Source organism: Tribolium castaneum, chromosome 6, assembly GCF_031307605.1.
Source record: "Tribolium castaneum strain GA2 chromosome 6, icTriCast1.1, whole genome shotgun sequence".
NCBI classification, from domain to species: Eukaryota; Metazoa; Arthropoda; class Insecta; order Coleoptera; family Tenebrionidae; genus Tribolium; species Tribolium castaneum.
Window position 1 is genome coordinate 7169023 of NC_087399.1, and position 23047 is coordinate 7192069.

A 23047-nucleotide genomic window follows, 5' to 3' on the forward strand; every position below is an offset into this window, starting at 1 on the left:
TTTTTTTTTTGGTTTCATTTTTATTAAATTTTTTTATGCTACAAACGGTAGCCAACGTGGAAGCGATACACAGGTACGTCCATTTTATTTTTGTGTCGTATTTATTTATTTCACAAACCAATAATTCCTTAAAATTTAATTGCAATCATAATGTTGTGTACACTGGCTCTAAATGCGGTGTTGAAAAGTCATAGTTTGAGTTACTCATTTTAAATACAGTAACTATAAATAAAATAAAACACTCAACTCAAAATTTAATGGAAATAAAGCTTCTTTTTTTGGTTTCATTTTTATTAAATTTTTTTATGCTCCAAACGGTAGCCAACGTGGAAGCGAAACGCAGGTACGTCCATTTTATTTTTGTGTCGTATTTATTTATTTCACAAACCAATAATTCCATTAAATTTAATTGCAATCATAATGTTGTGTACACCGGCTCTAAATGCGGTGTTGAAAAGTCATAGTTTGAGTGACTCATTTTAAATACAGTAACTATAAATAAAATAAAACACTCAACTCAAAATTTAATGGAAATAAAGCTTTTTTTTTTGGTTTCATTTTTATTATATTTTTTTTATGCTACAAACGGTAGCCAACGTGGAAGCGAAACGCAGGTACGTCCATTTTATTTTTGTGTCGTATTTATTTATTTCACAAACCAATAATTCCATTAAATTTAATTGCAATCATAATGTTGTGTACACTGGCTCTAAATGCGGTGTTGAAAAGTCATAGTTTGAGTGACTCATTTTAAATACAGTAACTATAAATAAAATAAAACACTCAACTCAAAATTTAATGCAAATAAAGCTTTTTTTTTTGGTTTCATTTTTATTAAATTTTTTTATGCTACAAACGGTAGCCAACGTGGAAGCGAAACGCAGGTACGTCCATTTTATTTTTGTGTCGTATTTATTTATTTCACAAACCAATAATTCCATTAAATTTAATTGCAATCATAATGTTGTGTACACCGGCTCTAAATGCGGTGTTGAAAAGTCATAGTTTGAGTGACTCATTTTAAATACAGTAACTATAAATAAAATAAAACACTCAACTCAAAATTTAATGGAAATAAAGCTTTTTTTTTTGGTTTCATTTTTATTATATTTTTTTTATGCTACAAACGGTAGCCAACGTGGAAGCGAAACGCAGGTACGTCCATTTTATTTTTGTGTCGTATTTATTTATTTCACAAACCAATAATTCCATTAAATTTAATTGCAATCATAATGTTGTGTACACTGGCTCTAAATGCGGTGTTGAAAAGTCATAGTTTGAGTGACTCATTTTAAATACAGTAACTATAAATAAAATAAAACACTCAACTCAAAATTTAATGCAAATAAAGCTTTTTTTTTTTGGTTTCATTTTTATTAAATTTTTTTATGCTACAAACGGTAGCCAACGTGGAAGCGATACACAGGTACGTCCATTTTATTTTTGTGTCGTATTTATTTATTTCACAAACCAATAATTCCTTAAAATTTAATTGCAATCATAATGTTGTGTACACCGGCTCTAAATGCGGTGTTGAAAAGTCATAGTTTGAGTTACTCATTTTAAATACAGAAACTATAAATAAAATAAAACACTCAACTCAAAATTTAATGCAAATAAAGCTTTTTTTTTTGGTTTCATTTTTATTATATTTTTTTTTATGCTACAAACGGTAGCCAACGTGGAAGCGATACACAGGTACGTCCATTTTATTTTTGTGTCGTATTTATTTATTTCACAAACCAATAATTTCATAAAATTTAATTGCAATTATAATGTTGTGTACACCGGCTTTAAATACGGTGTTGAAAAGTCATAGTTTGAGTTACTCATTTTAAATACAGTAACTATAAATAAAATAAAACACTCAACTCAAAATTTAATGCAAATAAAGCTTTTTTTTTTGGTTTCATTTTTATTAAATTTTTTTATGCTACAAACGGTAGCCAACGTGGAAGCGAAACGCAGGTACGTCCATTTTATTTTTGTGTCGTATTTATTTATTTCACAAACCAATAATTCCTTAAAATTTAATTGCAATCATAATGTTGTGTACACCGGCTCTAAATGCGGTGTTGAAAAGTCATAGTTTGAGTGACTCATTTTAAATACAGTAACTATAAATAAAATAAAACACTCAACTCAAAATTTAATGCAAATAAAGCCTTTTTTTTTTGGTTTCATTTTTATTATATTTTTTTTTATGCTACAAACGGTAGCCAACGTGGAAGCGAAACGCAGGTACGTCCATTTTATTTTTGTGTCGTATTTATTTATTTCACAAACCAATAATTCCATAAAATTTAATTGCAATTATAATGTTGTGTACACCGGCTCTAAATACGGTGTTGAAAAGTCATAGTTTGAGTGACTCATTTTAAATACAGTAACTATAAATAAAATAAAACACTCAACTCAAAATTTAATGGAAATAAAGCTTCTTTTTTTGGTTTCATTTTTATTAAATTTTTTTATGCTCCAAACGGTAGCCAACGTGGAAGCGAAACGCAGGTACGTCCATTTTATTTTTGTGTCGTATTTATTTATTTCACAAACCAATAATTCCATTAAATTTAATTGCAATCATAATGTTGTGTACACCGGCTCTAAATGCGGTGTTGAAAAGTCATAGTTTGAGTGACTCATTTTAAATACAGTAACTATAAATAAAATAAAACACTCAACTCAAAATTTAATGGAAATAAAGCTTTTTTTTTTGGTTTCATTTTTATTATATTTTTTTTTATGCTACAAACGGTAGCCAACGTGGAAGCGAAACGCAGGTACGTCCATTTTATTTTTGTGTCGTATTTATTTATTTCACAAACCAATAATTCCTTAAAATTTAATTGCAATCATAATGTTGTGTACACTGGCTCTAAATGCGGTGTTGAAAAGTCATAGTTTGAGTGACTCATTTTAAATACAGTAACTATAAATAAAATAAAACACTCAACTCAAAATTTAATGCAAATAAAGCTTTTTTTTTTGGTTTCATTTTTATTAAATTTTTTTATGCTACAAACGGTAGCCAACGTGGAAGCGAAACGCAGGTACGTCCATTTTATTTTTGTGTCGTATTTATTTATTTCACAAACCAATAATTCCTTAAAATTTAATTGCAATCATAATGTTGTGTACACCGGCTCTAAATGCGGTGTTGAAAAGTCATAGTTTGAGTGACTCATTTTAAATACAGTAACTATAAATAAAATAAAACACTCAACTCAAAATTTAATGCAAATAAAGCCTTTTTTTTTGGTTTCATTTTTATTATATTTTTTTTTATGCTACAAACGGTAGCCAACGTGGAAGCGAAACGCAGGTACGTCCATTTTATTTTTGTGTCGTATTTATTTATTTCACAAACCAATAATTCCATAAAATTTAATTGCAATTATAATGTTGTGTACACCGGCTCTAAATACGGTGTTGAAAAGTCATAGTTTGAGTGACTCATTTTAAATACAGTAACTATAAATAAAATAACACACTCAACTCAAAATTTAATGCAAATAAAGCTTTTTTTTTGGTTTCATTTTTATTATATTTTTTTTTATGCTACAAACGGTAGCCAACGTGGAAGCGATACACAAGTACGTCCATTTTATTGTTGTGTCGTGTTTATTTATTTCACAAACCAATAATTTCATAAAATTTAATTGCAATTATAATGTTGTGTACACCGGCTTTAAATACGGTGTTGAAAAGTCATAGTTTGAGTGACGCGTTTTAAATTCAGTAACTATAAATAAAATAAAACACTCAAACAATTTATTGCCACGTACTGATTTTGACTTTAATTTCAATCGATGAAAGTGGCTTGCTCGAAATTTAATGCAAATAAACATTTGTTTTTGGTTTCATTTTTATTATTTTTTCTTTTATGCTACAAACGGTAGCCAACGTGGAAGCGATATGAAGGTAGGTGCATTTATCTACTGAGGTGTTGAAATTAATGATTTGAGTGCCATTATATATTGAAACGTATTGTGTATTCTTTATTTTGAACAATATTGATAAACGTTACTTGTTGTAATTTTTATGCAATAAAGATTTTTTTTATTGGTGTTGTTTTTTTTTAATGTCTTGCTACAAACAGTAGCCAACGCAGAAGCCATATGAAGGTAGGTGCATTTTATTTCACGCCAAGTGAAAAATATTTGATTTATGTGTTTTTTTTTCATTTTTTTCATTTCACAAACCAATAATTCTTTTATTCTTCATTTTACAGCCGTAAAATTATGTCGCTTGTTGTAATTTTTATGCAAATAAAGATTTTTTGATGGTGTTGTTATTATTTTTTTTAATGTTTTGCTACAAACAGTAGCCAACGTAGAAGCCATATAAAGGTAGGTGCATTTATCTATTGAGGTGTTGAAATTAATAATTTGAGTGCCACATATTAAAATGTATTGTGCATTCTTTATTTTGAACAACATTGATAAACGTCGCTTGTTGTAAGTTTCATACAAATAAAGATTTTTTTATTGGTGTTGTTTTTATTTTTTTAATGTTTGCTACAAACAGTAGCCAACGCAGAAGCCACATCAAGGTAGGTGCATTTTTTCTGTTTATCTTGTGAGGTTTTGAATTTAATAGTTTGACTGTCATATATTACAACGTATTGTGTATTCTTTATTTTGTATAATATTTATACAAATTAAAAAAAATCGTTAAGGTCCCAAGGGGTGTTTGTCCGAACATGATTTTTTTTACAGTCGAAGGCCCTATCGAAGGGCTTAATCTCCTGCAAAAATGAAGAAAATTGCAGGATATAAAAGGGGTGAAAAAAATATCTGTGCATTGCTTGAATATGATAATAAAAAATGCAGAAATTAAATGCAATTGAGTTTTAATTTGTAATGGAAACACATTAGAATGGTCGGGAGATGTTCGACAAATGCGATATGCAAGTCAGCGTAACAGCTTATTGATGTTTTTATAATGATTTACGATTATTTTGATAATTTTCCTGGTGTGAACTTGGCTCTAGAAAACGGTGGGAGAAATGGTGCTAGCGCCATGCGCGCAATGTTTGTCTGGTCGACTGTAATGTTCATGGTCCCAGCACCATTTTAGATGCTAGGTATGATTTCGTACCTCCCGAATTTCGAACTTACCGGAAATAGTTTTAACGTAACTGTCACTTTTAAATATGTAACCTAACTTGTCTAAATGGTTTTATCGTTAAATAAACCTTTATGTAGTGTATTAAACTGTTTAAATTACACGTGTGTACACATAATTCGGTGCAATCCTTCAAGTGGTAGGGTTGTCAATATCATGGAGCCTAGTACAAGTCAGGTGAATAAACCAGACTTGTCTCGCTTCAAAATGGCCCCAAAGCGCCAACTTTCGCACAAATCTCGCGACACGAAACCTGACACCCAAACCAAACGTGGTAAACGTGACCACATTACAATTGGATCCGAAATTGCGGATAAGGGGCCCCCAGATTGGGAAAAAACCCTTACCAATATAAGGGAAATGCGTAAGAATTATGACGCTCCTGTCGACTCAATGGGTTGTCACAAGTGTACAGAGGAGTCGGCAACTCCTGAAGTACGTCTTAAGTTTTGTTACGTTCAAAATTGAGTTATGCAGGTTTTCAGGTATCAGGCACTTTTGGCACTAATGTTGAGCAGTCAAACTAAGGATCAAGTCGTGTTCAGTGCCATGCAAAAACTGCACAAATATGGTTGCAACGTTGATAATATTTTAGCAACGTCTGACGAAAAACTGGGAGAACTTATTTACCCGGTGGGCTTTTGGAAGACCAAAGTGAAACACATTAAAAAAGCGAGCGAAATCCTCAAAAATGAGTACAATGGGGACATTCCACGGACAGTCGAAGACTTGTGTAAGCTCCCGGGCGTGGGCCCCAAAATGGCCAACTTGTGCATGAAAACGGCATGGAACGAGGTCACGGGAATAGGGGTGGACACCCACGTGCACCGTATTTCAAACAGAATAGGTTGGGTCAAGACAAAGACACCGGAAGAGACCAAAAAAAGTCTGGAAAGGTGGCTCCCTAGGGACTTATGGGACGAAATCGGGGCGCTATTAGTGGGCTTTGGGCAGCAGACCTGCAAACCGGTGAAGCCCCAGTGTGGCACGTGCTTGAACAACTCTGTGTGCCCCTTTGGCACAAAAGAGGTCAAGAAAAACAAAAAATAACGTGCCAACTGTTATTTATTTCCTATTTTCTACGTTAAACTGCTTGTTTAATACTGTCATAATCACAACTTTACGCCTAATCCTAATAAACGTTAAGTATTTTTTCGTTCAAGTCAATCACTTCTTTGCAAAACCTGTAATCCTGATAGTCGATAAAGTCGGAAATGACTATATTGACACCCTTAGGCCCCGCCCTCTGGCGCCTTATCCAGTCATATTTGGCCGTTTCTAGCGGCAACACGCATTTGTTTACCAACGAACCTTAGGGGAAAAACATGTGACACAATCCAAAAATTTCTATAACAACTTACTAAAAATATTTTTGCAAACGTACCACACCGTCGGTGTTAAAACACACTGTGAGACAAACCCTAGCGAATAATTCCGACTTTTCAAAGTCTGGTTTAGGAACGAAATAAGTTTGGGGACAAATACTGTGTCGGCCCAAGGAGTCGGGAAAGAGCCCCCCGGCCACAAAAAGTCTTCTCTGAGATCAGATCGATAAATTATAATGACTTGTTTCCCGCGTTCGGTCATTTCGAGTAAAGTGAGTTGCGTTAAATCGGTCCGGGGCTGTATTTTAGCCCCGAACGTGTCAACAAGTAGCGAAATGAACTTACAATGGTCGGCGGCCCCCATGTTAAAAAAATGCTGACAATCTAGTATCACAACCTAGAAATTGGTGACGTCAGGTTGTAACAATTCGGTAATTCCCCGAACCTCTCCCTTGTGTGTATTCAAAAATTGACCAATCTCCGCCAAAGCCCCATTCACGCATTCTGAGTATAAATTATGGACGAAATAAAAGCCCCCACACCCTTTTTTTGTCGCAATCCGCAAATCAAAATACCTTATCCCGGCATTTAACTGTTGAATGACGTTCACAGACTGCGTTTTCGACCATTTGACCATAATGGGGCACAAGAGGGGCTCCAAGAACTTCAAATACTGGATGGGGTTGCGCGCATCGGGCGATATTTTTGATTTTTTTGTTATGGCAAAAGTCGTGCTGTCGTGCGAGCCTGAAAGACGGGTTGAAATTTGGGCGTTTTTAAGGGGGCTAACCTGGAATTGCCAAATGAATGAGTGGAAGCTGGCGCAGGCTTTGGGGCAAGTTGGACATCCAAAACTCCAAATTTTGAGACAGCATTTTGCCGAGTGATTAATTTATAATGAGGTAGACTGGACGCAAACTACATAATTAGGCGCGATAACGGGGTTTTATCGGATTTTTGTAATCATTTCGAGGTTAGGGTGGCGGGGACTGCGCGAGTGCGAATTTCCATTAGACATAATTTTTGACCATGACTTTCATAATTGTTTGTTTATCGATTTGTGAGCCGTAGAATAATAATAAGGTGATAATGCTGATAACAATTGCGCATTTAATTGGTATTGGAGTGAATAAATCCAAAAAAATACGGTTCTATTTTGTTTTGTTTGCACCCCTGCTGCCCACATTTTGGTCAAATAATTCGTTAAAATGGAGTTTCACAAAATATATTATAAAAGTACAATCAATTAAAAACGAAAAATGATAAAAACGTTCTTCAGATTTACTGATAATCTCTTCCAAGTGGTCATGTTTATCGAATCCAAAATTCAAAAATCCAAAAATTCGCTATTTGCGTCTCATACGATATCGAAAGAAATATACAAAAAGGGCCACAAACATTGCGCAACAGCACATACTAATTAATAAAGACATAGATCATCATAAATTAAAAAATAAATTAATAAATGTCATTCATTAATCATTAGTGTCATTTTTAAAGGTGCGTTTACACAAATCATAGAACACAAATTAAATTTTCTAAAGGTGTGTCTACACAGGAAGGGAATTGGATTTTTTTTATTCATTTTTGTTTTGTAGTCGTAGTGTATATGAATAGTTTATTATCTGTTAAATTATAAGAAGTTTCTGAGTATATAGATCACAGTTTAAGGTAACTATAGTCCCAACACCTACGAAGTAGTTTTTTCACAACACATCAATAAGGCATTAAAAATATCACATAAAATAGTAAACACCTGATCGGCAAGACTTAGAGACTGTTTCTTAAGGCTGAATATACTAAGGCGCTTAAAGGCGAACTGCTCTACCGAGCATGTGAACAAACAAAAAATTTGAAACTAAATTTTTAAGAAAGGTAATAACATGTTTTTTACATCATGGTAAATTACATTATTGTATATTGTGGAAAAAGGGTCAAAACTCGCAGTCAAAAAAGTAGAAATTGCTTTAAGGCTGCCTGAAAAGTTTGTTAAAATTGTTTGATTTTAGATTATTCTGACTCAAAATGTCTAAACCTGTTGTCGCAAATTTAAAATAGCTTAATTCTATCGACAAAAAACTACGATTTCGGCCCTAATTTAGAAAAAAAAAATACAATTTCAGACAATTTTTTGTCTTAAAATGGTAAAACTCAGTGCATAAATTATTTGATAATTTAAAACTGGCAGCAAACGCTGCAAACAACAACTTTCCTGAGCTCAGTTAATTTTAGACGGTTTCTTTCTCAAAAATGTTGGAAACCTGAAGTCTCTTTATGCTGTTAATTTTGTTGAGTTAAAAAATCACCTTTTTAAATGTTTCTACGAAAAACTTAATCAAATCACATAAAAAAAACTACGTTGGCGTTTTTATAGCTTTGAAACAGCTAATACATCATAAGACATTAGTTGGCATTTAAGAAACAAAATTAAAAAAAACGTCTTTGCAAAGAATGTTTTGAAAAAAAAAACTATATTTTGACAGTTCTATTAAATATGCGAGCATAAGTCTTATCACATTGCCTTGTTTTATTTTGCGAAGAATAAACTTCTAGTTTATTAAGCCGTTTAGTTTTTAAAGAAGTAAGCTTGGCAAAAATTTGAACCTTCCATATCCAAATTCAATTAAATCTCCAAAATCTAGTTTGTTTAAAAACAAAATTGTTGGCGTTTTTTATCATTTTAATCAGCAAATAAAATTGGATCATATCATGTAATACATAGTTATAATTAAGAATAAATACACTTTAAAAAATTACAAAAAGCAAATATGACTTCCATAAGAAAAACCAAAGTTGAGTGTTGACATCAACACCTTGGAAAATACGATGACAGATTTAGATTCCTTGTAAAAAAACAAACGTTCTAATTAAAAACGTCTAGTTACTTCGGTTTTCGCTTAAAAAAATAAAAAAAAATAATAAAATTTTGATTTTTCTAGTAACCCGTTAAGTAATGTTTTATTTTAGGAAAAACCATTTGTAAAAAAACAATGTTTAATATTTTTCTTCTTAAAAATTAAGTATAAAATTTTGTCATTCGCACATTCGGTTGAACAGTTCTCCCTTAATAAGCTTACCCAGTATAGTTCAGTCTTAATAACGTCTTGAAACAATTTCTGATCAAGTGACCTTCCAGTTTGAATTTAAGCTGCCAACTTAATTTCAGTTATTAAATTATTAAATTAAAAACAAATTCTACAATTCTAATAATCTCATTAGGAAGTTTAGTTAGTGGCCAATGGGGGTCAAGTAACCCCCCAGTTCGCTTTTAACGCCCCCTTCGATCAATTTATCATTTAACCCAATCACAAACCTGGCAAAATTCCCATCCTCGTAATCGACAAAATCGGAAATAATTATATTAACACCTCCACGTCCCGGCATTTGCTCGTTCAACCACTGGTATTTATCCCCCTCAAGCGGCAAAAAACACTGGTCTTTCAAAGTACCTGCAACAGAGCAGTGAGCCCCCTTTCACCCACTCGCAGCGACTCACTAAACAAGTGCGTGACCACGAAGCACGACGACGGGGTCAACACACACTGCGAGATGTACCCCATAAGGGGGTCCCTCTGCTTCAGCATGTCGCTCAGAAACGCGATCAGCTCCGGAATGGAGTCGGTGTTGGCCCACGGGGTGGGGAAACAGCCCGAGGGCCACAAAAGGGGCTGCCCGAAGCGGGCGGCGTCTGAGCGATAGACCACAATGACCTGGTATCTGCACTCGTTGGTCATGTACTGGAGCGTGATGTGGTCCATATGGGACATGTACGGGAGCAACTTGTGGCCAAACACCGAGGTGAGGAGTTGCATAAGGCGCTCGTGGTCGGCTTGTTCAAAGGCGTAGAAGTGTTGGCAGTCGAGGATAACGACCTGATAAGAGGGGGTCACTGATAAGGCACCCAGTTATCAAACAAAGAATACCTCAAACGGGTGCGTATCAAGGAACGCTTTGATTTCGTCCAAAATCCCCCCAACTTCCCCCGAGTACAGCCCGTGGACGAAGTAAAACTTGTCCTCGTTTGGCTTGGTGGCGATGCGCAGGTCAAAATAGCGAATCCCCAGCTTGAGTTGCTGGGTGGCTGAGGCGGCCTGGGTTTTGGACCAGCGCTCCATGAACGTGGTCAAAATGGGGCCGAGGAATTTGAGCTGTTGGAGGATGGGTTCGGCGTCAGGCGACACTTCGGAGTCTTTGGTGATGCCGTAGGTCATGCTGTCGTGCGAGCCTGCGGCGGGTTGTTAGTTGTGTGGGTCTGGAAGGTGGGACTCACCTGGAATTGCCAGATTTATGATGGGGGTGGTGCGCAACTTTTGGGGGAGACTTGTCATCCAGTATTCCAGATTTGAGGCTAAAAGGCTGGGCTTTGTCATGTTTAGGCACACTTCGTGTTTCTTCATCGTGGGGACTGGGCGAAATGAGGGGGATTATCACAGATATGGTAATTTCATTGATTTACCTGGCCATTGTTTGGGTTTTTAAAGTTGGGAGGGCTAATCATTATTCATGACTTGCAACAGTTCGAATTCCCATCTGTCATAATAGTATAGTGAAAAACTGCTAACGGACGGAAAAATATACAGGGGGTCTCAACATTGGCGAATTCCGAAGTCAAACGTTTTAGAGAATCACTTCACTAGTCTCAGTATAGAAACAAAATAAAAAATCGAGGCTTCTCGACATAGATACATTATTTCAAAGGTGCACTTAAGATGTCATTTGCGTTTTCTTCAAATGCAGTCTAAAAATTTAAGAACAATATTTATAATTTATTATATTTATTTATTATTATAATTTGTGGTGAAGATGATTGTTGTGTCATCAAATAATAATGTAAAACAATTTTTCTTAAAAATAAAACGGTACATCACAAAAAATTATTTTTTTTTAACTCCAAAACCATCCTAATTTTTTGAGAAATTACCAATTATTATTAGCAATAGTTAACAAATTTTTATTTGCCACATACACTGTAAGTCAGTGGCGCAACCAGAGAGATATGGTTTATGAGGGGTTTACCTATACAATAAAATATATTTTTACTAAAGAAACTAATAACCACACAGAAATGAGAAATAAGAGTTTGCTGTTAAATATGTTGTTCTGTACGTGTTTTTTTATATTTTTCTACAATTCTTTATGCTTAAAATTAGGTAATTATTACAAATTAAAATTAAAATTAGGTAATTATTAAAAAAATGTGGTTCAACAAAATAAAGATTTTCAATTTTGTTTTTTATTGTATAATATTTATTTTTTATTTTTATTTTTTTATTATTACCAAAGTGCTAAAGGAGTGTAATATAAAAAAGAGTGTCGGTTTTCATAAAAAATAACGTTATTACACAAAAATAAATACTTACCATGGTATCAAAAATGTAGCATTTATTTTACAAAAAAACTTTTTACAGAACTTTTCTGAAAAATAACAAAAAAATTAATAAAGTGGAAAAAGTGGACTGATTACATTGATTGTCTCGAAAATGTCATTTTTGTTTTATTACTAGTACTACTAAAATCATTTTGCTTGATTATGTTTTACGCCACTGCAGTAAATAGCAATAAACATCACACCACAGATGCAAGAAAAATATTAGAAAGAAAATTGTAGTAAATTAAATTTTCTATAAAAAATTCCGCGTCACTATCTTTCTATTTTCTATAGTTTTTTTGTAGAAAATTTAATTCTCTACAAATTTTTTCTCAACGTTTTTCTTTAACCGAATTCGCAGCGGAAAAAAGCGCAAATTTTAAATAATTAAATTTTTTTTTCATGTTTTTTATAACAGTTTTAGTCGTCAGTTTTTCTCAGACTGTTCAGAATGCAAAGTTCAACATTTTTTCAAAGTAATTAGTGAAATAGTTGAATTTAAATAAATTTGGCGCCAAAACGGTATACTGGGTATAACGCTCAAAGCGCCCTCATTTTCACTCTGCTGTACTATTTTTTTTGGTGCAGGAGTTTCGTCTCCTAATTTATAATTCTCCGTAGTCACAAGTTCGTGCTTTATTTTAAATAAATCATAATCAGCATTAGGACACAAACGGCGTTTGGGTCAGAGGAACAAAAAAAACACAGACGTTTCAATCGCTTTATTTTCAGTCAAAAATTAGAAAATCCAGAAGAAAACGACAAACTTCAACCGTGAAACGTATTACTTAACTAGTCATAAATAAACAAGAATACAGCCGGAAATCAAGCGAAACATGTGCTTAGATAACAGTGTCCTTAGGAAGATACAAAATATATTCATTTCTTTACAAGTTAATAGTCCAAAGCCCACTCGTTTTCGGCAAGAAATGCATCGACAACTTCTTTCATTGCGAAATTAGGAATGAGCTGATCTTGGGTTAGTTTCACTCTGGTGACGGGATCAAAGTGCCCGACTCGCTACAAAACCAAATTATTAATCAACTTCCCCCCATTTATTTTATCTACCTGAAGATGTTCCTCCAAATCCTTTTTATCATACGTAATCCCACTAGGAGTTATCACAGGTTCCTGTAAAATTTCAAAACTGATCTTCCCGCACAAGTAGTCGGGCACTTCCCGTTTCTACAAAACAAAAAATTACACAATTGCAAATGAAGGAAAACACGTACTCGTCGTTTTTCGTCAACTTTCATAAAAAGTGAGTTAAGTTCGTTCAAGTGGGAGTCCTAAAATTACAAAACTGAGTCAGTTGTAATCAATCACGCCCCCACTTACGCATTTCTCCTCGATTTCGCGTATTTTGTCCTCCTCAAGCTCATTTTCAAACCCTTGGTTTTTCACATCCTCGATTTGTGTCTCTTTATCACGTTTTATCAGTTTGGTGAGATACGTCAAAAGGTCGATTTCCTGAGCTATCCGTTTCTCTTCCTGGATCGAAAACCGTTTTTTGCGGGCGGCCCGCAACTGTGCCGCTATATCGTCCCCAAAATTGAGTTTTTGTTCTTTCGCTAAATCAGACGCTGAAAACGAAATTTGATATTTGGAACACGAGTCGCTTGAAAAACCGACCCCTCATTAGGTGTTTGATCGACTCGTCGTAATTCTCGGTCTCTAGTAAGGCCTGACCTAGGAAAAAATGCCCTTTGACTAAATTCGAGTCCATGTCCAGGGCGCGCCTGCAGTCGGTGCATGCTTGCTCCCAACGCGCCAATTTCAAGTAGCAAAGGGCCCTGTTGGTGAAATAGTGGGGAACATCGGGGTTTTTAATCTACAAGTTGACGTAACCTCACTTTTGCACAACTCGCAAAAACGCACAAGTGACTCACAATCGCCTTACTGTAACAATTGATCGCTTCCTCGTACTTCCTTAAGCTGAATAAACGGTTCCCTTGCTCCTTCAGCTCCTTATCGGTGAGGTTTGCCGTCGAATACATGTGTTTACTCATTTTCGAGTCTTGAGGCAAAAATCAAAACCAAACAAAACGCATCGTAAAAATAAAAAATAAGTGGTCTAATCTAACAAAGAGGAGTTACTGCTGGTCGTTTTTTACGTTTTAAATTGATTTTAATAAGAATTATGCATTTTTTATCAGATGACATTTGACAGATGATTGTTGTTATTAAAGGGGGCGCCACAACAAATTAAAAATAATCATAAAAAATACATTAATTGAAAAAACAGTACTGTTTTTCACTCCGGTGGTGTAATAAAATCGATTCGCGGCATGAAACTGGCTCAAATTGCAATTTGGGGCTGGACGTGTCCAAGGTCACGCAATTTCCAAACGACGGGCTCCGTGCCAAGACAATTCTAAAATTAGTTTCGAACATATCTAGAATAAACTATCTGAAGAGACACGTTTCCGGTCCGTTACGTCTTGAATTTGGTTTGAATTGCTCTGATTTTCGCTGTGTCTACCGTCACGTCATGGTGACGTAAGTCAAGTCATTGCTCTAACCTCAATCCACTCATAAATCAATCGTGAGTTTTTCCCGAATTTTGGCCCCAAATTGGCTCATTTTTGCAGATTATGCGTCTATGTCATCACTTCCTCATTTTTTGCCTCCTATTTCACGCGAGTTTCGCGTCCAAGTACGACGACGTGTACGACAATGAGTTTGCAGAGTTTGAGGATTTTGAGGCCGAGGACGAAGCAATTCCGGTCGAGAACGCGCCCGAAAGTGAGTTCAAAGAGTCTAGTCAAGACAGTATCCAGACTGACGACGATCAAGATATTATAATTGATGACGATGATTCGGAGTTTGAACATTTCCAAGACTTGGAGGAGTTCGAAGGGTTCGAAAACAAGGACGAGAAGCCCGTAACCGAGCCGAAAATTACCATAACTAAAGTTCCTATACACTTTCGGGCCAATTGGGACAGCTACTGGCTTGAGATTTTAATGGTGGCGGGTTTGGTCGTCTACTTCATTAATTTCGTGACTGGCAAGAGTAAAAACACGAAAATCGCCAACGTTTGGTTGCAAACGCACCGACAGCTCCTCGAGGACAACTTTTCCCTAGTTGGGGACGACGGGGCGTTGGAAAAAACCGAAAATGTGGGCTTTGTTAAAGAGAGCGAAAACATCTTCACTCTGTGGTGCAGTGGCAGGACTTGCTGCGAGGGAATGTTGGTAGAACTGAAGCTGATCAAGGTTAGTCCCACCACTTGGTGCACAAACCACCAAATTAGATAAACCATTTTTTTTCTGATATCCATTTTTTTCCTTGCACATTCTATTATTTTTGAGAAGTTTATGGGGTCCGAGGGCTACTGCACGTTTAGTTCTTTAACGAAAATTGCCCTTAATTAAAAAAATGTGCAATTTATACTTTGGCTTGTTTCGTGTAATATAGTTTTTTTAAGAACTGATTATATTCTGTTGAATACGTACCAGAAATCGCAGTAATAGAAATTCTTTTTGTATTTTAATCGATGCGATTAAATGATTAAATCGATCGATTTGCAAAAATTGCTCGAAATTTAATTTCACAATTTTTGAAGCACGTCGAAGGAGTGCCACAATGAAGTCTTATAAAACAAGTGTAATATAGTATTTTTTCCACTTTCTATTTTTGTTGTTTGTTTTTGTTTAGTTTAACTTATCAAAATCTGTTCTAACTATTTCCTCTTAATTTTATTTATATAATTCGGGCTTTATCAGTAAACGACTTGACGCTGTTGACAGATCAGACACTAAATTACAGTGATGACTGATGACACCCAGCCAAGCACTGCCAATACAACTCTTAAAAATTTACTAAAATATTTTTTTTTAATTTTCATTAATGTATTTATTAGTGGAAAGTCTTTTTTGAGATGATTGCATGTGTTTATTTTAATAAAATGTTATAAGGTTTAAAGCTGGTTTTGGTAAGTAAGAGTATTTTGTTAAAATTGGTAAGTGTAAAAATGGTGGATGCGCCGGGTAAATAAACTAAAAGTTTTTTGGCTACGAAATGAAGTTATTCTGTGTTCAATTATGTTATTTATTGCGATAATGTTTTTTATATACATTTTCAAGGTTCCATATTTCAATTTTGTATTTGTTGGGTTAAAATAATATTTTTTTTTAATTTTTAGACAAAAGTATTGTTGGTAACTTTTGGGCTTTTACTACTAGAAACTTTTTTTGAAATTCATTTGAATAACAGGTTGAAACTGAAGGAATTATTTTAATCATTCTAAGTAACTTTAGATGTAAAAACACAGATAGATATAACAAAATCTTATATAACAAGATCTTATATTTATTTGATTGGTGTTGATTTCCGTTAGCGGAAACTGGGCCTAAAAAATTTACTTGTTTTGAGATATCTTCTAATTTTATTAACAGAAATAAGCAATTCGAAAAAAATAAGAAATTAAATATTCATACGACGAAATGACCTAATCAAAGCACTTAAAAAGCTTTTATGAGTGAAACTAGAACACACTTTAAATCAAAATAATGTCTGTATTTTGATGTCAAAATTAAATCTATATAAAAGTGGTCCTCGGTAAATTATCATTAATGCATTTATTAGTAGAAAGTTTTTTTTGAGATAATTGCACGTTCTTATTTTAATAAAATGTTATAAGGTTCAAAGCTGGTTTTGTTTGGTAAGTAACAGTATTTTGTAAGAATTGCTAAGAGTAAAAATGGTGGATGCGCCGGGTAAATATTCAAACTAAAAGTTTTTGGCTACGAAATGAAGTAATTCTGTGTTCAATTATGTTATTTATTTATTTTTATAAAATAAATTTTCATAAATGAAAATTCACTAAAAGAGTTCTCTTTGTGAAACTACTTTTACTTTCACAATAAAACCAAAATAAAAAAAAATGTTTATGTTATGAAATAAGTTGGTATTTTCTCCGACTTATCTTATTTTTTATAATTAGCGCCAGGACTTGGTGGCCATCATTTCTGGAATGATGCGCCCCACACTGGACCAACTCCACATCAAAGTCACAATGAATAAGGACGATATGGACAGTTTTGTGTTTTGTGTTGCGTCGAAAAAAACCGCTTTGCACTTATCGAAAGAAATGGCCGATTTAAGTGTGTACTGTCCCGAGCGAAGGCCCGGGGAAAAACACAATATCCCGGCCTGCTTTAACGTAATGAGCGAAATCGCCGAAGCGACCTCTGCCATGTTGGACGCGAAAGTGGTCGCTGTGTTGCATAAATATACCGAATTCGTTGATTACATTCACTTTTCGGACCAATATTCTGGACCGAAACAACAGGAAGATACGGGCGTTTTGAAATTACCTGATAATCAAAAAGTGCTAATGTTTGGGTTCAATATGCCCTTGAAAGGCATGGCCTTGGAAGAGGCGATGAATCAGCTGAAGCCGCTCCTGGTCATGGTGTTCTACTGTATGGAAAAGGTCAAGAAGTACAGGCTGTCGAGAGAAGGTAATTTTTTTTGTCATGTACAATTTTTCAAATTGCGGAATAAAATCTAAACTACGGAGGACTATAACTTAGGAGACAAAATGCCCACTTTTTAACAGATTGAAAAAACTGACGACACAATTTTGAACTTTGAAAAACAAACAAAAAACAAAACATTGAATTTTTTTAGAATAGTTTACGATAATTTTTTTCTTTGCTATGTGTTAACCGTTATTTTTTAAATTCATTGCTTAACCTTAAATTCATATCCTAACCTTTAGGTACCCGTAATTTAAGTCTAATTTCCGCTAGTCAAGGCCTCCTCATTTTATATACGGTGTGACCAAAAATGGTGTTTCAGTTGGCAGCCGTGATTCTTATTTTTAAATGGTTTCAAGTCTGTTGCCAACTGATTTTTTGTATGTAGGTAAATTAAAGGCCGACAAAAACCGGCAGCGCGTGGAGGAGGCTTTTCTGAAGTCGACGCACCAGGCGCGAGCCGAGGCGGCGGCAGCACGTCGTGAAGAGAGACGCCGTTTGGAGAAGGAGAAAGTTATGGCCGAGGATGACCCCGAACGCCAGCGACGCTGGGAAGAAAAAGAACAAAAAAGACAAGCCAAAAAACGTGCTCCCAAAATGAAACAACTGAAAGTGAAAGCGTTGTAATTCGTTGCCAAAGTATTGTAATTTTTTCAGGTTTCGTTTGAGTAAATAAAGTTGAGTTGAAGTTTTCTCTTGTTTTATTTGTAATCGATATGTACCCATTATGTTATATATTCCATTGGCTTTTTCTATATAACTTTATTATAGGTTTTTACTCAACAAATCATGTATAAAAATTGATTTATACATGATTCTCGAATATGATACATATACGTACATTTTTATATTTTCTATGTATATAGCAAGTTTATAATGTACCACGGCCTCCTCGATGGAGTGGTAACTCCGTTCTTTTACACCACAGGGCGACACCTCGCGGCTTACTAATCAATTACAACTTAAAAATAGAAAAATTGTACTGGGAAATAAGCCGTCCAAGAAGGAAGTTCTCGATTCATCAAGGAGGCGGCGTGATGTACACTCTGAGGGTGTGTCGAACGCAATTCCGCCATTTTGGTAAAAACAAAACACAATTTTGTTGACAACGGTCGCCAAGGTTACTCCCGTACCCTCGGCTCAAATCTAATCAAAATATCATAATGGTACGTTGATAGGTTACATTTCTACGGCCGCCATATAAAATCGAAAATTTGCAAAGTATTTATTTGTCGAATGATTGCGAAAATTGATCACGCGATCAAAAACTCATTTGATTGTTGTGCATCGGAAGGTCCAACTTAGGCCAATATTGCTGTAAAAATCCGAATCTCCTAATCAAAAAACGTGATAAAGCAAATGTTAGGATCAAAATACAGGCACGCTAGGTTATAATAATTTTAGCAAATATTACTTTACTTAATACGTTCACGTTGCACGTAAGGACGCAACGTAAAATAATTACAACACGACTTGATTTTTATTTTGATCAATTCCGTACTAACAGTTGCGACGGCAGAGGGCGCAACGTTTGATTTTTGCGTCACCTGATCAAGAAACGCCTGATCACGCCATGATTTTGATTCAACAAGTATTGTCAACAACGGGAAACAAATCCCTGTCGTTTCGTTGATCAGATGATCATAAAAGCCACACCTGGGATGGAACTGTACTTGTGAATTTGTGAATTGAAAAATACATTTTGAATTTGGACGCCAGGTGGCGCTTTTACTTAGTTTTGATGGCGCCCTCTAGCCGCCTTCGTATCTACAACAACGAATTACTGTCCCAATTGTAGTGGGCTGAGCACAATTCCGCTATGCGTTTGTTTATCACCGCTTTCTTGATTTTTGACCCCATCACTGCTCTCACTATTGTCACTCCGTTCGATGACAACACTTAGACAAGTCTCAAGGTCATTGGTCGTCCGTGTTTCGACAACTGTAGTTACGTTATCATCACTGTCATTACTCGAAACACTCTGTATGTCGTAGATTAGCTCGAGATTCTGCAGTTCGATGACGGAATCGTCGCGCGCCATCTTCGCCTCCTCTTCGGGAAGATTGATCTGTGGCAGAGTGATCTTCTCTTGCGTTTTCTGTTCTTTGAACTCTTGCGTGCTAGTGCTGGGCTGGGGGTGGCTGGGGGGCACGATCGAGACCTTTTTCTTGTTTTTGGAGAGGAGGGCGGCGCTGTCGACGTGGTCGCGCGATTTCGGGTATCTGCGGGCATGGTCGCGATCATTCGGGAAATGTCGGTTGCTGGGGGATTACCTGGAAGTGTGAGGACAGGTGGCCTTCAGCCGGGTCTTCTTCCGGCGCCGGAGACACGTGGAAGGGCAGGCGCAGAGCAGGACGCGGATTAGGCAGCAGAGGAGGCCACAAGCGATCAGCGTGGGGCCGATCAGGCGGAGTTCGAGGGTTTTGAAGCCTTTCTCGCCGGTGCCGACGAAGAAGATCACGCTGCCGATCGCTGTGGTGCCCAGACCGACGTACAGGAGAGCGTTGGCGGCGGCACTTTGATGGTAAACGCTGAAGAAGTCGTCTTCTTCTGAACCGGTACCGTAGGTGGAGTCGTGGATCTGGAAACACCACCACTGGTTTTTTAAATTGATCAAGAAACTGACCTGGCAGCGTTCTTGAAAGCCTCAAAGCTAAAGCATTTTAATTGAATTAAAAATAAAAGAAAAAGGATTGTAGCAAGGATAAGAATAATTATATTTAGTATTACAAAAAGTATAAAAACGTAAATTTAATTTATTTAATTCCTCATCAGATCTTGTGAGGGGGTAGAAATCCCTGTTATTTTTGTAAGAATTTATGTCTCATATTTAATCCCTTTCGTAAAAGTTCCTCTCGATCTAGAGTCACACGTGTGAGCTAAATGGATGTTCTTAACATTAACATATCATTCCATATCGAGTGCGATATTATCCTTGAAGTTTGAGCTTGAACTATGAGTTTAAAATGGAATTTTCTGTCGAAGTGACTTTAGATGGTAACAATAAGGAGTTTTCGTTTTTTCTCCTTGTTCGCTTCTCCAGCACGGGATCAGGACTCATGACGAACCATATACTTTCTTTTGGTTATTACCCCATGAAAAATTTGAATATTTAACTATTGTCGGTTTTCTTTTATTAAAATAATAATTTAACTTTATGTCCGACTGTTCATTTGAAGCTTTATGTCACTAAACAGCGGCCATAATGAGCTTCATTATGTGCTAACTACGGTTAAGAGAATATCCCATTATTATGACTATCCAGTTAAGTGAATGACAAAAAATTACACAAACTAATGAACAAATTAGATTTTGATTAGAGTTTGGTTTGCGTTATTGGAATTTTTCTCACTGTCGATTTAGGGTTTTAGTATGCGATGACATTATTTATTTGTTCCGTTAGTGTGTTGACTGTTGAGAACAAATAGGCGATTAGTGTTAATATCTTTTTTTTTGAGTTTAAAGAAGACAAACTGGAGTCATTGGAGAGTGATTTTCGGTTTAGTGTTTTTATGGAAAAATATAAAAGTACGAGTAATAATTATACGTCTTACTTGAAGTTGACATAGCACATGGTATAATTATTGAAACTGATGAAGATCTAATAAAAAATCGAAACGTCCGAAAAATATAAATTTTAATTACTCCCTGCCTTAAATAATCTTTTCTGGTCATTAACAAATAATAAAAACTGAAGAACTTACAAAATAAGTTTGTAACTCCAGATTTTTAAAAATATGACTAGATTTTTTTTTAAGATTTTTCCTGTAATCAACACATACTTCTCAACAACGTACGACTGAGTTGTTGCGCCAGTTTTTGAGCCACCTGTATAAATGTTGCTCTTATTTCTTACGTCGTTAAACAAAACCAACAATTTTTAATTTCCATTGCAAATATTGTTAAAGTCTTTAATAATTAATACCTGCTTGAATAAACTTTTTAGAGTAAATTTTTGCATACAATTTTTTTTTGTCCCATCCGTTATGTGTAAACAAAAATTAAATTAATAAGTCGTTACACATTGCGTTGTTCTTCGGTTTCGAGGTTTCTACCTTTTACTTCAAAAATAATTGTTGGAATTAGTGCCTTTAAAATTGTTCAATTATAAAAACGTCAGGTCTTTTTTGTGTCCCGTCCGTCATCAAATTGTATTTCTTTTTCCTACTCGTATTTCAAATGTTACAATGAAGAAAAATTTGTGCAAAGTTTGCACAAAAATTAAATTCTATTGATGAACTTTTTTTGGTGAAAATTCCCGAAACAGGTCAATTCTTATTTTTCCTTGCCTACTATTTGGTGCATATGGTTTTTGTTTATCTGTTGTCAGAAATACACAGCCACCTCTAACTTTTTTTTTCAAATGTAATGGTGTATCAGGTGACACCTCGTATGAAAGCCCGTTTCGCAAGCATTACAACGCACTATTTGTTTTTTGAATTGTTTCAAAGCCTACTTGATAAAAAAATAAAAACCAATTTTATAAGTTGAACATTATTTAATGCAATAATTGTTCAACATGGGCACCTGTTTCTGGAATTTTTACAAAAATTGTCTATATCCAAGTTATAGCTCACAGCAAAATTGCTATGAGCAACCACCAACCAAATTATAACGTGGTCAAAGCAAACTTCCAGTCATATTTTTTTCTAGGACAAAATTAATTTTTACTGCTAAGCTAAAAGCTTTCTGTAAAGCGGTCGAGCATAAAATCTCGTATGTAATTCGTACAACATACGTCCTTATTCTACTCGGCTTTATAAAAAAAGGGTAGGGCCTTGGGAATAACTCAAAAGCAAGGCACGCTGTGATTAGCCTAGAAAACATGCGATTTTTGGCAAAGTTTCCACTCCATGCCCATTAGGCAAATGCCCGTTCCCGTTGTTCGGCGCTGTGTTTACTATTAATTAACGAAAAACGCTAGTCTCTCGAGACTCGTGAACATTTCTCCGCGAACATTTCCGAGATGAATAAAGACCCCAAACTTTTCCAACTTATTAACAAAACTGTAACCTGTTGAAGCTCGAAGGAGGAGCTTTTGAATAATTAGGGCGATTTTAAGTATTTATAAGCGAGCGTGAGAACATTTCTTTGTACCGCGAATGAATCGATCCGTGTGTCGGGGGCCAACTTCCGATGCACTAACGACTCCAAATTCCTAATTACTAATTACACTGCGAAAAAAGCCGACGCCGCGGCATGCGATTGGACCATATTTTAAGCGAAAATAATTTAAAGCCATGCAAGCGTTCGTTAATCACAGCAAAGGCCATTAATACGCTTAATTTACGTTTGTTTTGTGATAATTAAGCCGTTTTGTTGCTTTTGACTCGATGGATTTTAGCGGGTAATTTGAAACAGGCATGCCATGCATTTTTCAGGCTCATGCCTCTTACTCTGTTCCGTTTCATCCATCGGTGATGAGCCTCCGATTGTTTGATTCGTGATTGCCGCGCTTCCTCGGAGAGTGAACAGCGTCTCCCCCTTTCCCTCTCTTGCCATGCCGCACGGCCCTGTGAACACTACACACACAAAAAACATTTCAAAAAGCTAATTAAACAAATCGCTGCGGAGAACAAACGCTGAAAACCCATAATTCAGTTTGTGATATAGGTTTTGAATTGTGATCAAAAACTTTAAATTGATCTAGTGGCCTTATTTCGCATCGTAGCGTCTCAAAACCAACACCAATCGATTCCTTGGACGATTTTCTACAAGAATCACCCACCAGAACTTAT

The 23047-nt window shown here is 35.4% G+C and overlaps 6 protein-coding genes across 7 annotated transcripts in view; 2 read left to right on the top strand and 4 right to left on the bottom strand.

Annotated features, from left to right (window-relative positions):
• The first annotated feature begins 5124 nt into the window (after positions 1–5124).
• On the top strand, positions 5125–6292 carry Nthl1 (Nth-like DNA glycosylase 1). The gene is made up of 2 exons (XM_963818.4): positions 5125–5565; positions 5608–6292. Exons 1-2 carry the CDS (start codon positions 5179–5181, stop codon positions 6178–6180), a joined length of 960 nt encoding a protein of 319 aa, XP_968911.2. The 5' UTR covers positions 5125–5178; the 3' UTR covers positions 6181–6292.
• LOC657281 (PI-PLC X domain-containing protein 2) lies at positions 6178–7491 on the bottom strand. Its single transcript, XM_963749.4, has 4 exons — positions 7246–7491; positions 6901–7202; positions 6492–6852; positions 6178–6441 (listed from the first exon to the last, which is right to left on the bottom strand). The coding sequence occupies exons 1-4, from the start codon at positions 7328–7330 to the stop codon at positions 6263–6265; spliced, it is 927 nt and encodes a 308-aa protein (XP_968842.1). The 5' UTR covers positions 7331–7491; the 3' UTR covers positions 6178–6262.
• Positions 7492–8056: 565 nt separating this feature from the next.
• On the bottom strand, positions 8057–11003 carry LOC657205 (PI-PLC X domain-containing protein 3). 2 transcript variants are annotated; one of them, XM_963676.5, is made up of 5 exons: positions 10912–11003; positions 10726–10860; positions 10379–10680; positions 9952–10327; positions 8057–9904 (listed from the first exon to the last, which is right to left on the bottom strand). In XM_963676.5, the coding sequence occupies exons 2-5, from the start codon at positions 10850–10852 to the stop codon at positions 9684–9686; spliced, it is 1026 nt and encodes a 341-aa protein (XP_968769.1). In that variant the 5' UTR covers positions 10853–10860; positions 10912–11003; the 3' UTR covers positions 8057–9683. The 2 variants fall into 2 exon arrangements, with proteins under 2 accessions (XP_968769.1, XP_008196716.1); XM_008198494.3 differs by having other exon boundaries at positions 9735–9904; positions 9957–10327.
• Positions 11004–12530: 1527 nt separating this feature from the next.
• Positions 12531–14097, bottom strand: STUB1 (STIP1 homology and U-box containing protein 1). The gene is made up of 6 exons (XM_963597.5): positions 13713–14097; positions 13456–13654; positions 13162–13406; positions 13056–13112; positions 12892–13008; positions 12531–12843 (listed from the first exon to the last, which is right to left on the bottom strand). Exons 1-6 carry the CDS (start codon positions 13830–13832, stop codon positions 12718–12720), a joined length of 864 nt encoding a protein of 287 aa, XP_968690.1. The 5' UTR covers positions 13833–14097; the 3' UTR covers positions 12531–12717.
• Positions 14098–14217: 120 nt separating this feature from the next.
• On the top strand, positions 14218–18001 carry LOC657040 (uncharacterized protein). The gene is made up of 4 exons (XM_963528.4): positions 14218–14368; positions 14415–15041; positions 16772–17291; positions 17698–18001. The coding sequence occupies exons 2-4, from the start codon at positions 14418–14420 to the stop codon at positions 17934–17936; spliced, it is 1383 nt and encodes a 460-aa protein (XP_968621.1). The 5' UTR covers positions 14218–14368; positions 14415–14417; the 3' UTR covers positions 17937–18001.
• LOC656959 (uncharacterized protein) overlaps positions 17993–23047 on the bottom strand; it is a 50471-nt gene continuing 45416 nt past the window's right edge. The window contains exons 4-6 of the mRNA XM_008198484.3: positions 22706–22831; positions 19583–19890; positions 17993–19531 (exon numbers count right to left, since the gene is read on the bottom strand). Coding sequence (XP_008196706.1) covers positions 19090–19531; positions 19583–19890; positions 22706–22831 — 876 coding nt within the window. The 3' untranslated portion in view covers positions 17993–19089. The remainder of the gene's footprint in view (positions 19532–19582; positions 19891–22705; positions 22832–23047) is intronic.

What these genes read in the sequence shown, in the direction of transcription:
- STUB1 (XM_963597.5), bottom strand. Translation starts at nt 13,832, where the DNA reads ATGAGTAAACACATGTATTCGACGGCAAACCTCACCGATAAGGAGCTG. An exon ending in GATCAAACACCTAATGAGGG is followed by an intron (nt 13,407 to 13,455) that starts GTCGGTTTTTCA and finishes TTTCGTTTTCAG; the next exon opens with CGTCTGATTTAGCGAAAGAA. An exon ending in GCGAAATCGAGGAGAAATGC is followed by an intron (nt 13,113 to 13,161) that starts GTAAGTGGGGGC and finishes TTGTAATTTTAG; the next exon opens with GACTCCCACTTGAACGAACT.
- LOC657281 (XM_963749.4), bottom strand. Translation starts at nt 7,330, where the DNA reads ATGCTGTCTCAAAATTTGGAGTTTTGGATGTCCAACTTGCCCCAAAGC. An exon ending in TGAATACACACAAGGGAGAG is followed by an intron (nt 6,853 to 6,900) that starts GTTCGGGGAATT and finishes ACCAATTTCTAG; the next exon opens with GTTGTGATACTAGATTGTCA. An exon ending in CGTTTGCAAAAATATTTTTA is followed by an intron (nt 6,442 to 6,491) that starts GTAAGTTGTTAT and finishes TTTTCCCCTAAG; the next exon opens with GTTCGTTGGTAAACAAATGC.
- LOC657040 (XM_963528.4), top strand. Translation starts at nt 14,418, where the DNA reads ATGCGTCTATGTCATCACTTCCTCATTTTTTGCCTCCTATTTCACGCG. An exon ending in TAGAACTGAAGCTGATCAAG is followed by an intron (nt 15,042 to 16,771) that starts GTTAGTCCCACC and finishes TTTTATAATTAG; the next exon opens with CGCCAGGACTTGGTGGCCAT. An exon ending in GTACAGGCTGTCGAGAGAAG is followed by an intron (nt 17,292 to 17,697) that starts GTAATTTTTTTT and finishes TTTTGTATGTAG; the next exon opens with GTAAATTAAAGGCCGACAAA.
- Nthl1 (XM_963818.4), top strand. Translation starts at nt 5,179, where the DNA reads ATGGTTTTATCGTTAAATAAACCTTTATGTAGTGTATTAAACTGTTTA. An exon ending in AGGAGTCGGCAACTCCTGAA is followed by an intron (nt 5,566 to 5,607) that starts GTACGTCTTAAG and finishes TGAGTTATGCAG; the next exon opens with GTTTTCAGGTATCAGGCACT.
- LOC657205 (XM_963676.5), bottom strand. Translation starts at nt 10,852, where the DNA reads ATGAAGAAACACGAAGTGTGCCTAAACATGACAAAGCCCAGCCTTTTA. An exon ending in CATAAATCTGGCAATTCCAG is followed by an intron (nt 10,681 to 10,725) that starts GTGAGTCCCACC and finishes AACCCGCCGCAG; the next exon opens with GCTCGCACGACAGCATGACC. An exon ending in TTGATACGCACCCGTTTGAG is followed by an intron (nt 10,328 to 10,378) that starts GTATTCTTTGTT and finishes CCCTCTTATCAG; the next exon opens with GTCGTTATCCTCGACTGCCA.